This window comes from Xiphophorus hellerii, chromosome 6 (genome assembly GCF_003331165.1).
Source record: "Xiphophorus hellerii strain 12219 chromosome 6, Xiphophorus_hellerii-4.1, whole genome shotgun sequence".
In the NCBI taxonomy this organism is placed as follows: domain Eukaryota; kingdom Metazoa; phylum Chordata; class Actinopteri; order Cyprinodontiformes; family Poeciliidae; genus Xiphophorus; species Xiphophorus hellerii.
Window position 1 is genome coordinate 24,382,345 of NC_045677.1, and position 15,620 is coordinate 24,397,964.

At 36.4% G+C, this 15,620-nt stretch overlaps 1 protein-coding gene across 1 annotated transcript in view; it reads right to left on the reverse strand.

Annotated features, from left to right (window-relative positions):
- Positions 1–15,620, reverse strand: part of glis1a (GLIS family zinc finger 1a) — a 41,891-nt gene that overhangs the window by 6,061 nt on the left and 20,210 nt on the right. Inside the window, exons 3-6 of the mRNA XM_032566039.1 lie at positions 10,443–10,604; positions 6,689–6,802; positions 3,558–3,684; positions 1,478–1,634 (exon numbers count right to left, since the gene is read on the reverse strand). Of these exons, the coding sequence (XP_032421930.1) occupies positions 1,478–1,634; positions 3,558–3,684; positions 6,689–6,802; positions 10,443–10,604 (560 nt within the window). The remainder of the gene's footprint in view (positions 1–1,477; positions 1,635–3,557; positions 3,685–6,688; positions 6,803–10,442; positions 10,605–15,620) is intronic.

Below are 15,620 nucleotides of genomic sequence, written 5' to 3' on the forward strand. Positions count from 1 at the left end.
GGATGATAAATGACGTTGGACTTCATGAACTCACTAACTTGTTACTTTTTAAGACACGGGCCATGGGCTTCTTGGATCTTACCATTTTAAAAGTGTCCAAATAATGAACAAATACTTTCTGGCTTCATACAAAAATACCCAGACAGTACAACGTGTTATTGCTTAAGTGGAAAATAAACGTTTTTCAAATGTATAAATTTCATTTTATGGAGTGACGTAGATGTTGAGCTTTAGGAAAGTTCAATCATTTGTTAACAGAGACATTTATGACTGTAAATGCGATAAATTCAGCTGCTTTTTCTTTAATTTATCTTACTATCTAGTGTTAAACACATTTGTCAAAGAAACTCCAAAGCACCATCAGAAATCAGCTGAAAAACTGCATGAAATCACAAGAAAATATCATGATTTCGTATTACTTAGGCTAGTGTTTTTCAAAGCGGACACCACCAGGGGGCGATAGCAGGGCCTCAGAATGAAAGAAAAATTTAAAAAAGACAATAATCTGTTTTCCAATCATTATTACAAAATATATTAAAACAATTTCTTTTAATGTTCATCTTTCTGATTGGCTCCCAGTCAAATTTATCGAGCTACTTTGCTTCTCCAGCTAGCATAGTCAGATTTACAATGAGATAATCAATTAAAATTAGAATTGTTTAGCAGTATTAGAGCTAAATAGATGTAAAAATGATTAAATAATGAGTAAAAATACATTTCTTAACATATTTTGCAGCACTGTCTGTGAGTTTGTTGGTCAGAAGCTAATGCCGTTTGGGGATCCATAGCATGGAAAAGTTTGGGAACTCCTGTTGTTTCCCAACAACTCAACAGCCATTACTAATATCGGTAATAAAAGTCGGTTTACATGCAAAGCTTCAAAACCCAAAGTTTTGAGGCCGTAATCTCCAGGAACTAAACTGAAAGTTGCGTAGAGGTTTAGAAAAAAGAAGCGAGGCCAAAGTTTATTACTTTGTTTGTTCTTCTGGATCCCACATACCTGGCAGGCGTTTGGCTCAAGCTTCCAGTTTTGGAGGATGGATTCAGGACAATGGGCTGCTTTAAGTGCAGACACACAGAGGAGCTATTTTTAGCTTTAGCATGAAATACCTCTGCATCTCCAATGCCAAAACAAAATCCAGCCGTCTTAGGTCTGCAAAAGAAATCCCTGCTACTTCAAACTTTGCCAGACACCACAAAGGATAAGAGGAAAACCATGTTTTTTCTTTACTTTTTGAAGATTTAAGCCTGCCTCTGGGTGCATGATTAAATGTAATTAAAGTGCTCTGTTTTCCTGGGAAAAATCTGAGATAACAGTAGTAAAAAGTTAAAATATTGTGATGTTCACCATGTTATCCAAGAGGCTTAAACCCAGAAAAACAACAACAGTAAAAAACAAACAGCAGCTATCACTGCCCACAAATGAAATGTTCAGCATCTCTACACAAATAAAAATAGTTTTTGATGTTACACTCACCCGTCCCTCATTGTGCCCAGGCTGGTCAGTGAAGATACGGGACTGTTGGCATCAAAGTTGCCCTCCAGGCCGGGGTAACGGGAGCGGCTGTCTGCAGATGGGGGCATCAGCTCTGGGTTCCTGCTGCTGTGAGACGAGCTTCGGTTTGAGTACACACCTGAAACAGAGCCACAGGTATTTTTAGAGACGTAATAAAACTGAACGCAAAGAAAACTGGTTTCTAGGTTTGGATTTGGGTTAAAGTCTAATTACACTTTAAAAACATTGAGCTGGGGGCTTAAAACTAAATCATATCTTCCAGTCTAACTACTTCTGTAAGCTTTCAGGTAATGGATTAATCCATTATTTAATTATAAGTTTTCAATTTTTATAAGTTAGATTTCAAAAATGCAAGCAAACAACTTCTAACTTTAGCTAGAAGCAATATTACTGTTAGCTTTTAATGCTTATGGTTAAATATGTGCTGCTTTGACTATTAGCAGTGCGTCCATTAGCTTTGACCAGCTAAAACTTACCCACTACGCTACATTAACAAAAAACAGCTTTTCTGTTAACTTTCCATGATCCTTACATCTAACTAACTCATCTAATAATAGTATTTATGTTAGGTTTCAGCAATGTTAACAGGTAACTGCTGACTTTCAACTCTGCCAGCAGTTAACAGTTAACTACTCACTATTAGCCATACTGGTGTTAGCTTTGAAATAGGCTAACAGTTTAACGACGCTGACTACTAACTACATAATCTAATAGTAGTGTTTCTGTTATGTTTCAACAATGCTAACAAATAACTGCTAACTGCTTTAGCTAAGGTAGTATTTCTATTAACTATGCTAAGAGTCGACAGCTAACTATATTGACATTAACTCTAATCTGTTAGCTGTCAAATAGGGAGTTACTCATTATCTCGCATTAACAAAAATCTGTATTTGATTTACTAACTATATCGTCCAATTCTGTTAGGTGTCAACAATTCTAACAAAAACTGCTATCTGATTTAGCTAAAGCAGTATTTGTATTATATTTCAACTATTCTAACAGCTAACAGTTAACTGCTTCTGTTAGCCGTGTTTTTACCTTAACAATGCTAACTGCTAACTACATTATCTAAAAATAGCATTTCTGTGATGTTACAACAATATTAACAAAAATAACTGCTAACTGCTTTAGCTGTGTCAGCATTTCTGTTAGCTCTCAGCTATGCTAACATTAACCACATCACAATGCCGCATCAGCAAATCCCTTTAAAAAACAGCTTATGTCAGCAAATAGAATAAAGAAAACCGATCAGATGTAATTGGGCATAATGCAAACGCAAACAGTATACAGTTTGCACAACCAAGATTTCTGCTGAAGTTTCAAGGAAATAATAAACAGTTTTGAAGAAAGAAGCAATCTGAAGGGTTCAGTCACTTGTGTAGATAATGTTAATAGAAAAACATAGTTTTTCATGTTTATATGTCATAAACTGGATCCTGAACACTTTGAGTTCATGCAAAGTTTATGAAGCCAGCAAAAATCATATATAATGTATTGAGAAGAAAGGTTTCTGACTCTGTCCACTTTTGATAAGGACAAAGTCCCCCTGGGATCGTTTCTGAATTAAACACTGACACGCTTGTTTTGCCCTGAATAAACATAGCTCGCAGTGTGCTGTTTGAGGCTTTTCCCTCAAAGTCCTCAGAGTAAAACTGCAAGTAGTCTGAAGTAATAGACATGGACAGCTCTCCTGGACACACTCTCCTTTCCTTTGCCAAGTCAGCCTCAGTATCCCTGACAGCTTCTTGATCCGCGTTCAGCCATTGAAGGAGGGGAAAAAATAGAGCTTGGCGCAAAACCTGGTGTTGGAGGAGCTGGAGGAGCGGGCGCAGCGAGGGAGGGCCCACTCGCTCGTTCGCTCGCCCGCGTTCAGCGCCCGGTAATTGGACAAGGTAAACACGGGAGACGGGAGGGAGCGGAAAAGGAGCGAATGAGGCGATGGGAGAAAATGAAAGAGGCAGCTTGAACAGCCCAGGTGTTTGAGCGGCTACAACATCTCTTTGTTGGAGGGTAAACACAGACGTTTGCTACTGTTTCGTACCTGTGAAGTCATCCAAGGCTGGTAGAGGCGAGCTGTTTTCCTGGTGGGAGCAGGCCGAGCTGTGGAGATGCTGCCTCGCCAAGCAGTCACTCAAAATGTCCGATTCCAACACGGCATGCACATGAGCCTGCGAGTAAGACAGAATACAGATGTTCGGCCTTAACTACGGAGCTGCGCTTTTATGTTGCATGTGAAGGAATGAGAGTAATTACAGCGCTTCGCCAGACAGTACTTTACCAGTTTCTGTCACGTTATAACCACAAATATCAGAGCATTTTATTGACATTTCATGTTATTGGAGTAAAAGGACAATTATACTTGTTTTCTTAAACAATTTTTACATATAAAAATCTGAAAAACATGACATATTAATATTCAGGATAGGGCTGAAACAATTAATTGGATTAATTGTGTTCAATCAGTTATTGAAATAATCATCAACTAATTTAATTATTGGTAAATTGTTAACTGGAGTATACAGACTCTAAAAAGGCCATTTGAAGAAAGAACAACACATTCAATTAAGCCAAAACTGCACAAAAACACATTAGAGCTGGACAATATGGCTGACAAACCACGATACAGGCGTTTTATATCAGTTTATATTGATTATTATTGATTATATTTTTCTTTAAATATTTAAAACACTGCCAAACTGATGGTGTGACCTTTCCTCTTTCATCCACAGTTTTCACTCCACATCATTGTTGTTTATTTATAGACAGTTATGAGGCAAAGTGGCGGAACTTGAAACTGCAGCTGCAGCAGGTTGTTGCTAGGTAACCACAGAATGAGTTGCTAGGCAACCAAAGAGTGAGAAAGTCAGTTGATTCTATTAGTATTAGTATTATCTAGTGATATTTGATCACATGTGTTTCTCAGTATGCACCGTTACTATTGTCCAGCCCTAAAACTTGTACACATTTTACATTTAAGTGAAAAATGAAACCGTCTTTGTCTGCAAATATCTTCTATCCAAAACTATTAAGCATCTTTTTAATCCAATTTTTAAGCAGCTTATCGGCTCTATACACTGTACTGATATTAGGTTGAGCAGAAAGGGTTGAGTTTTCCACATATTGATGTTAGAAGTATTTTTTGTTTCAGCATTTGTTAGCATCATTTGTAGCAAATGATCAAGCTTACACTAAAGGAATGCTGCGCTGTTGCATCTTAGGCAATAAAATGTTTATGTTCTTATTTAAAAATGAATTGAATTGTGTGGTTTTTTTTTGCATTTGTTAATGTATTTCTAATTTGTATAAAATAAGCATAGGCAGTTAAATGAAAAACCTGCAGAATGTGGCAATTATTTTTAGCCGATTAATCGGTTGATGGCTGGAATAATTGATAGAATAATCATTTACTAAAATAATTGTTGGTTGCAGTCCTGTTTGGGTCTTGAACCACTGATGGTTTCTCTCTTTAGAAATTATATTTGAAAAGTTTCCTTATTATAGTCAATCTGTGGTTATTTAATTATTGCCCCAGATCTGACCCACAAAGCGCTGAAGTGTAAACGTGGCGTTAGGGGGCGTGGCCAGCAGCAGCTCATTTGAATTTAAAGTGACAGAGTCCCTAAAACAACTCATTCTGAAAGGAGGTCAATAGGCAGGACTGACCAGACTAAACTCTCATTATCTAATAATTATTTTATCCAAAAAAATTAATAAACATGTTTTATTTAGCACATAAACTTATCCTAACCTGTTCAAGGAAAAGTAATAGGTCTCCTTTAAAGTTGCAACTTGGCAAAATATGTAAAATTATAAAATATGAATACTTTTACTGCCTCATAGCGGGAAAATTCAGGTATATCAGCAGCATCAAGACATGTAGATTCACACAAAAGATCAAAATGTATTATCAATATCTGTAAAAAAAAAAAAACTAGATTAGTAATACATAATACATAAAAAATACTGTACAGTTATCAGAAATTGAGATATCCTTTTCAATCCAATGGATGTGCAACAGAGCGTAACGACTTTTTAAAATGAATTTTATGTACATGTGTATTGACCATTAAAAAGACAGCAGGCTATTTACAATATCAGTGCAGAACAGAAAAACAGATGTGCAATAACAGCAGAAAAACTGCATGTAAAAGCTGCAGCATCTAATTTGTGTGTTTAGGTCATGCAGTTCCCATGCAGCTCCAATTGAAAGGGACCGACTTTGATTACATACAGTAGATCAATAGAAAGCACGTTTATTTTCATGTTCTACTGTTCATTTTTCCACGTATACGAGGCCTGGTTCTTGTTTCGTTTTGTGCTTCGGCCTCATGAGGAGCAAAATCCAGAAATCCTGTCGGTCCAAGATGTTTGAATAAAATAAAAGCAGGACAATTAACTTTATTATCGTCCGTTAACAGAACATCCCTGAGGACTTTCTGAGACGTTTAACTGACAGAGGAAGCTCTCAGCGACTGCCAAAGAGCTAAGCATGTATAATCAGCGGAGAAAATGCGCCCAAATCAATGTTTATGAAGATGCAAGCTTCAATAGCTCGGTCACATAAGCTTTAGGAATATTGTAACCATGGGGCGTTTTTAAAGTGAATGTTTATGAAGTGTGTGTTTCAAAGTTTTATTTAGCCCCAGAGGGTTTACTGCAGCGCAGGGTGTGTTGGCTTTGTCATAACACTGAAGCACATGTTGTTCTGTTTAAACCAATAAGGCATCTGAAAACGCACCAAACGCAGTGTCACTCATGGTCCACGGAAAACAAACAAAGCCCAGATAACGCAGAACAATAGACCCACTATTCCGACTTCCAGAGAGTTTGGGTAATAGTTTTGTTTTATTTCATCCTACTGAATAATAAACATGTTTTCCTCGTGTTGCTGATCTCCATCTCCACAGCACGACAGAAACTCAGATCTGGAGCCTCTTGACTTTGTTTTCAATGAAAGTTATATAAAAACCAATATTTGCCAGGGGCGCGGCGGTGCAGGACTAAAGCTCGACCTTAGTCCTGAACGCGGCCGTCACAGGTCCAAATCCCGACCTGATGACTGTTACTGCATGCCTCTAAATATTTCTAAGCTGATTTCTGCAGCCGTTTCAGTTATATTGTGTGTTTCCCCTGTGGAAGATCAGGGGAGTGATGTGGGGCGACGGCGGGTACCTTGACTTCTCTCTCCTGCAGGCCTTTGGCAGAGTGAGCTTTAACGTGTTTCCTTAACGAACTGGGATCGGTGTAGCGCTTGGTGCATCCGGGGATCTGACAGGCGTACGGTTTCTGTCAACAAAAACACAACAAGAAAAAATCAGAAAACTACAACAAAACTGATTTACAGGCTACTTTATACTGTAGCTTTGATTATTAACAGCATCATATATTAAAGAATATCCAGCTGAGCCACATCAACACATCACACATAAAGATTTAGGACGAATATGGAGAAATTTGTGCAGACTGCTCAGAAAAAGGAAACGCTATGCAGCATATTTACCTTTCATCTGAAAGCTTAAAGGGAGAAAAGCAAGAGGAGAATTCAGAAACAAACATTTATATGATCTGTTTAAAGCTTCATTTGTGTTTAGAAGTAGCAAAATAAAGAAAAAATGTATATATTTAATGCTTAGTGAACAATGCAAATTACAAAATTAAAAAAGAAACATGTTTTTAAATGGACAAACAACTCAAATAATTTAAACATCTTCCTCTTTTTAATTTAAAATCCAGCTGTAAATTACATTTATTCACATATACGGCTGAATAATATGTTATATCACAATATCAGTGTGTGAATTAAACAAAATAAAATGAATAATTCATGAAAAACAAACATAAGCTGCAAAAAATGTAATAAAATAGAAACATAATCGAACATTAAACATAAAACCTTCATATTCAGTCATTATTTGATTCTTGATGCAGTGATAATTTCTGGAAGTTACACACCTAAACCAAATGTTTTAAAACCAAATGTTGCCTCAAACGTCTTGCTTTATATTTTAAATAATTCACATCTTACTGTTTTCAGATACTTAAAATAATTAAATGCCTATGTTGTTTATATTTAAATATAAATGCAAGGCAACACAAATAAAACTGATGGATAAATGAACTAAAAAACAAACTTTACATTCTCTTCATCTGATTAGATTGCTATGCTTCTCAGAAAAAGAGTTGAAGTGAAATTATTATAATTTTTCATTATTTTATACTCAAAATGGATGAGTGAAGCCCCCTTCGTATTCTTATATTACTTAAAAGGATTGGATTTTGTCAAGTTAATTGATAAGAACAAAACATAACAAGTGAAAAAAAACATAATTAACAACAATGTTTACATGTCAGCTCCTTTTACTTTGAAATGTGGAAAATATAGAGAACAATTACAGCTTTAAAATGATGTGGAAGCACCAAATGTTTCAAAAAATCTAAGGAAGATGAGTTTTCCTTAATCCAAATTTCTCTGACTTTATGAGCGGCAGTCGTTTGTTTATTTTTACGTCTCTGAGCGTCTTTAAATTATAGGGAATAAAAACTCCTTTATTATAAAATTACACCAGCACAATTCAAGTTGTTTTATTAAACTTAAAGTAAAAAAAAAAAAGGATTGTTGTTTTTATATCGACAATTACTTACATGCAGACATTCCTTTGCTGGGCCTCCAAAATGGCGCCAGAAGTGTCTGATTCTTGATTTGTGACGCAACCGAGAAACCGCCATTAGCGCGAAACCACAAAAGGGAGAGACCAGCTTTCTGGTCCTGCTGTAACAACAACAGAGTGCGACATCTCATCCGTGTAATAAGAGCTGTGATTCGCTGGATTACAGCTAAATCCTCATTGCTTGTCAGCAGGAGTAAAAATAACTGCGGGCTTTGGGAGTAAATCCACAGAAAGTCTGCAGAGCAACGTTTCCACCGAACTGAGACCGTATATCAGGCGGAGACGGGGAGCAAGAGGCGCAGCGGCTCTTTAAATTAAAACGGATTTATATGTGTGTCTTGGAAATGCGCTCTTAAATAATTCAATTATCATTTGGAAAATATATGAAGCCTTAAAACAAAGTTATGTGTAAGAGTATATACATTAAAGCCAAAAAACTACAGCTTGCTATCATTTACACATGGTCAGGTTTATATAATTGTTTCCTTTTTGTTGTGATATTTATCTATAAAGCAGTATGTAACTTTTATTAAAAACATTTTTTTATGTATTTGTTGAAACTGTCACTATGATGTGACAGACAATCTGTGAAAAACATTTAGCTTTTCCAACCAATCAGAGCCAGGAGGCGGGTCTTAGTGCTGTCAATCACTGCTCACCAAGTTTATTATAGTTCACTAAAATAACAGAAACTGAAATTGTGAAAACATTTTTGTTAACTGAAATAAATAAAAACTGAGACAAATGAGGAAAAACTATAACTAATTGGAACTATATTGTTTCTTTGCAAAAAGTAACACATAATCAAATTATAGATCTTATATCCTTCATTTTTGTGTTTATGAATCTATTCATTCGCCTGAAACAAATTTTCCCCCCACAAAATCAGTTTATGGCATTTAAGCCAGTCAACAAAATTATCTTTTGGTTTTTCAACAATAATTTAATAATTTTTTAAAATTATAACTTCTGTTGAGTATTCATTACCAAATGTATAAATAATCATGCGACAGCCCTGCTGTGTGGCAATGTGGTAAATTGTTTGTCAATTAAGGTCCTCAATTGTGGGAGGTGCATCTGATTACGTGGCCACCTGGATTGTATTTAAGGAGCGCCGTTCCAGGCCCAGCCTGGAGAAGATCCAGGCCCGGTCGGATCCAGAGGCGGCCCCGGCAGATCGCTTGACACGTTGTGGCAGTTGGGAGCAGAGAGCTGTGGGGGCCAACCGGGTCCATGACTCGGGGAGGACCAGGTTGAGGGAGCACATCTTGGGCTGCCGCACATTATTCCCTAGACAGTAACTTTTTTTTTTTTTACCCCTCCAGGGGGTCTTTTGTGGGCTCTAGTGTCCCTTATATGATAGTAGGCTGACAGGAAACGGGGAAGGAGAGGGGGGGAAGACGTGCGGCAAATGTCGTTGGGTCCGGGAGTCGAACCCGCGACGGCCGCGTCGAGGACTCAAGGCCTCCAAATATGGGTCGCGCTAACCCCTACGCCACCACGGCACGCCCCCTAGACAGTAACTTTTAATAAAAGCCTCTGAAGGGCTGAAAAGTTATTCTGGTTGTCTTGTCCTCCCTATTTTTTGTTGCGGCCACCTGAGCCAGGCCGTAACAATCACAATACAATAATTTGACTTTTTTTAATTCTGCACCTAAAAATTAACCAAAATATGAAAAAAACTAAAACTACTGCTACTAGTAAAAAGAAAACAAGAACTAAACAGTATTTAAGTAGTGATGACTAATAAAATCTAGCAAACACTCAATAACAACTTAATCTGAGTTACAACAACATTTAATCTGCCTTTGGGATCATTAAAGTATTTTTGAATTTGAAAAATAAAATTAAAACTAGCTGGATAAGACAAACAAAAAGTTACAACGAGATAAAACCAAACAATAATGAAAAACCCAAAACCATTATAGTCCTTTCTATCTCCCTCCCATTGCTTTCTGTTACGCTGCAGCTAGCATAGCCGTTTTCCTGTAACGGTAAGATGGTTTTCTGCTAGTAGCACATTTAGCAGCGCATTCACCAAGTTGACTGACAGCATTAAGACCCGCCTCTTGGCTCTGATTGGTTGTTTCTGACCAGGAGAGATGCATTTCTTCAGGGAAGAGGTGAAGGATATCAGTCTTTTCACAGATTATGTGTCTCATAACAAAATATGTAAAAAACGTATTTTATATAAAAATTGCGTACTGCAGCTTTAAGTATCGGAGCAGTTGGTGAGGTGAGTGCATGTGTTGCCTGACCGTGTCCAGGTGGGTGCGCTGGTGTTTGGCCCGGTCACTGGAGTTGCTGAAGGCCTTCATGCAGCCTAGGTGTTGGCAGATGTACGGTTTTTCTCCTGTGTGGCTCCGCAAGTGGATCTTCAGGTTCTCCAGACGTGAAAATGCCTTGGAGCAGCCTTCGAACTAAAACAAAAAAAAAGAAAAACGGGCAATACTCAGTTGTATAATAACATTGTGCAATTAAAATAGGAAAAAATTAAGTTTTTGCGCTTTATGTGCTTTGATTGTTTCAAGGAAAACAACTTGAATTGTGCTCTTGTAATTTTATGAAGAGTTTTACTCCCTATAATTTAAAGGCACTCAGAAAATAAGCAAAAGTTGTGGCAGACCTCTTGCATTTTATTTCCCAGCTCCCTGCTTAGCACCACCTGGTGGGACTTGCTCTGCCAGTTTGATTTCAAATGTTTTTTTCAAATTTGATCTATTTTTGAAGCTAGACAGTTTGATAAGTTGGAAAACTATTACAAAACATTCTATGCAGAATGTTTTCTATGCAGTTTTTGTAAGTTGATTTCTTACTACAAGAGTAGACGGTAAGAAAACCGATTTACATTTTATTCTAAAAAAAATAAAATAAATAAATAAATACTAATTCACATTAGTTGATGATATAAGCCTAAAAACAATGCCAATACAGTTAGAAAATTGTTGAAAAGTTATTTTCCATGCTGTACTAATGTTTGTGTCATTTCATTTAAGGAAATTGAGATCAGCAATCTGTTAGTAAGCCTACTCTGGGATCAATTGGCAGTGCCTCCATTCTCCAAATCCAAAATAGAGTCTATAATTATATTTATCTACAGATATTCACCACAACAACCTTTATATTTATTGTTTTTTTAAATCATACAAGTATAACTCCCTTGAATGATATTTAACATTGCTGGGTTGACTCAGAATTTGAAGATTTGTTTTATTTATCATATTATTCTTCATACAACATATCATAAAAACATCATTTTTGTTATTTAAAAAATTAAAGCACATAAAAACTCATTTGTATGACCCTAATGACAAATTTTACATAGGAATGATGCAAAAACAAAACTGCAATTTTATATGTGGCCTTAGTTTGATCCTCCCTCTGACATTATATTGTAAAATAAAAACAAACTTTAATCTCTTTCTGTTTTAAAAAGTAAACATTTCAAATGAAACAATTAATTAAGTTATTTTTTTTAATAGAAATGGATCAAAATTAAGTGAAATAAACCAAAAACACACACAGGTGGTGGGTTGTTCTATGGACTAAATCCAGACAAGAAGCAAACATCACCTTCAGCAGTTAATTTTTCACACTTAAGTTTATAATGAAGAACTTTGTTAAGATGACAAATTAAGCAGCAGAGCATGTTTGCTTTTGAAAACCACTGGTAATTTCTTTGAATAAGGGCTTCAAACCTCTTCAAGGTGTGAGTCTGAGGGCAGGAAGAACGGCTTTCATCTAAACTGTTTTCCTTCCAAACATTCACTCCAGGTTTTATTAGTTCCCACTAATGACTCTGTAAATGTCACTCACCTCATTTATTTGAATAAGTCTTTAAGTAAAAAAATATCCCACTACATCATGATGATTAATTAATACAAGGCCTGAAACCACCTGAACATAAAAATACAGTTCAGACCGCATGTAAACAGATGAATTCCTGAGAAACTTCCAGCTTTCAAGAAGCTGCAGATTTGAGGCCCCAAAGCTGTAAAAACAAATGTGACTTTAACACATAAATTAACAAAGAAAATTTATGTTTTAAACTCTAATACTTAGAAAAGCATTTTCTTCCACCTGACGCTTTTAAAAATGTTGCCTTTTTGAATACATTGAATTATTTCCTTAAATACATAAACAATTTTTTTTTTTTTTTTTACATAAAATTAAAACACACTTGACTTTTTTTTTTTTTTACTTTTCTACACTTTATGAAGCTTTTTCTCATGGTTATAACTTATAAATCTAGATACAGATTGATGCTACTAGTCAAAGATTTACTTATAAACAACATTAAAAACAAGGTAAAGCTAAACATGTTCATATTTAGAAAAACTATTAAGTTTGCTTATATAGTGTCAATTTATTTAAAAATTACATATATAATCAATTCAGTCATGTCATTCAGATAAATTCAAGTAATTAGGCTTTGCAGCTAAGTTCAGTTTAAAATTGTTAACAGAAAAGAAAATTATCCAAGGAAACCCAGCAAGCTATGTTCTAATAAAATCTAGTGTTTTAGCTGCCAAACTGGTTGATTTGACACGATTACCCTTAAAAATCTGCAGTGTAAGAAGCAAATCTAGAGCCAAATGGCAACACTGAACATATAATGTTCAGTAAAACTCAATTCCTGTAAGCAAATTATTACGTACTTATCACATAAAATTGAATGGAAGTTACAAGGTAACAGAGTAATAAGTCTCATAATTTAATTTAATGTCATGAACATAGAAACGGAAAGAAATAAACACATGAAAATGTCTAAGTATAAACTACACATTGCCTTCTCAGTGCGTCACCTACATAAAATAATTTTATTCCTGGCGTTAACTAAATGGCAAAGGATGTAACTGCACTAGCATCCCTTTAAACAGGTTTAACATAATATACTGGATAAACTAGTCATATTTTAGCTAACATTATCTTCTTGTAGCAGGATTACAAAACTTACACGGTTTAGTTAGAAGAAACTGAAGTTTTTTTTGCCTTTCGCTAGCTGCGGTTGGGTAGCTGAACGTGTTTCTGTCAACAAATCTACCGCTGGCGACCCGCAAGTGTAACAGCGGAGTTAGCATGGGCACGCTCATGGTGCGTTTAAAGGCGACTCGGAAAAACCCGTTACCGCAAATCAATAACGGGTTAAGTAGTTGTAACGGAACAGAGGGCACAGTTACGAGAAGTCCGGGGGACACGAGTATATTCCCCGTCCGTTACACCTTACGGACGGACGACATGACAACGTATCACATAAACGTTTCATATAAGTAGATTATTGATTAGTTTTTTGTTTTAAATATCTGAAATTTGTTTCTTCTTGAGCTATTCTATCCATTTTCTATTTTCACTCCACGCCGTTTTGTTTTTTTTAAGGCAGTTATGAGTCATGGTGGCGAAATCTGAAGCAGCTACTGGGCGTGCTATGGTGTCGTCGGGGGTAGCGGGACCCACGTTCCGCTACCCCCGTCTTCGACGATTCCCGGACATTTGCCGCATGTCTTCCTCCTTTCCTGTCAGCCTACTTTCATGTAAGGGACACTAGAGCCCACAAAAGATCCCCTGGAGGGGAGAAAAATAAATAAGTAAATACTAGGCAAGTTACTTAGCAACAGGTTGTTAGCTAAGTAACAGGTTGTTGCTAGGTAACCGCAGAGCGGGTGAGTTAGCTGATTCCACCAACCTTGTCTAAACAAGGTTGGTGGAATCAGAGGTTGAGCAGCTAAAGACTTTTCTCTGCCTACGTCATTATACGATTATTGAACGTAGTTCAGTTAAATTATTGAACATTCTATCAGAATTATTTTCTATTGATATTGATCACGTGTTTATTGATTTATTTTGCCCAGTCATAGGTGTGCAGTGTCAAAACTTAATACTTTTCTAGACTCAAATTTCCAAAGTTCTCACTAATTTTTAGCTCCATTTTTAAAGTGTGAATACAAGAATTAACAGTGGACAGATATTTTTACATTGATCAGATTTCAGGCTTTTTCTGCTGTGTTGACCATTTTTACTTTTTAATGATTTCACTTGAAGGCACCATTCTTGAGCGTTATGTAAAAAAAATTCTGCATAAATTCACAGAAATCTAACAGAGGTGTGAGCAATCTTTTCTGGCCACAGAAATATAAAAGTTTCTTCCGAGGTATTTCCTGCTAATGGGATAATTGTTGGTGTACCCTCACGGTAATCTCACTGCAGTCCAATAAATCATAACAGGAACATTTTGCATTTAAAAACTCTTTGGGGACTCATGTTTACAGCCTGAATAACACCTGCCGACATTACAGGCTGGTAAATAATTCAGAATACGTTAATAAACACTGACCGCATTCAAGGGAGACATTCATTTTCCACTGCAGTACCAGTGGTGACTTCACCGTCATGTCCGAGTCACAGCAGTTGATTAAAATGAAATCACATTATTCATTTAGCTCAAGCGTGACCGGTGAATAATTTTTGGTGTTGATGTAGATTTAATATTAATCCAGAGTAATACATTTATGAGCGGGCAGGGGCGCAGGACACAGTAATGAAGTGATTCAGTTAAATAGAAAGCGTGTGAAACCTTTTAAATGAATTATTAATCAGGGTTTTGGGCTGATGACAGAGGGGAATAATGGAGTCGCTCTCAGAGACGGGAATTTGGTCGTCTTGGTGCAGATGTGATGAAGAGAATGACTGATGACATGATTGATGAAGAGCGACAATCTTGGCTCTGAGGCAGAAACCTTACACGTACTATTTCTAAAACATGATGCGGTCTGCTTTACTCTTCATCTCTATGCTTTTTTTAAATGTTAAAATACTGAGGCCGAACACTGACATTAATACTGAGAGCATGTATGGACCTGGTTACATATGGATAATATTTTCTTTCATATACATACAGTAAAAAAACAGAAAAACTGTTATTGTGTGGAGCACAGACTCAGACCTTGTATAGACATTACCGGGTCTTTATACAAACAAAACTCTACGCCACATTGTTTAAAAAAAATAATATTGTACACACTGGATCGGTTTCAGAAAGGTTTTCAACTACATGAATCCACACAAAGCTGGGGTGCATTCACACCAGCCTTGTTTAGTTCGCTTTATTCAAACTCTAGTTCGTTTACCTAGAAAGTCTGGTTTGTTCTTGGGGAGTTGTGAATGTGTAACTCTCAGGGTGTTTTGTTTCACATCTGATTCAGTTGATATGGTTTGCTTTCACACTGCACTGTGTCAAACAAAATCCAGATTAATTGAAAAACCTGTTCCCCTCCTTGCCTGTGGTGGCGCTGCACCAAGAACAACTGTAGAAAACGGCACAAAAACCTCAAAAGAAGGCACTGAGCGCAACTTCCTTTTTTCACAAAACGTAAACAAACATAGAGTGATGTCATATTTTAGCGGTTGTAGGATTTCTCTTTTGTCTTTGGCAAGAGATC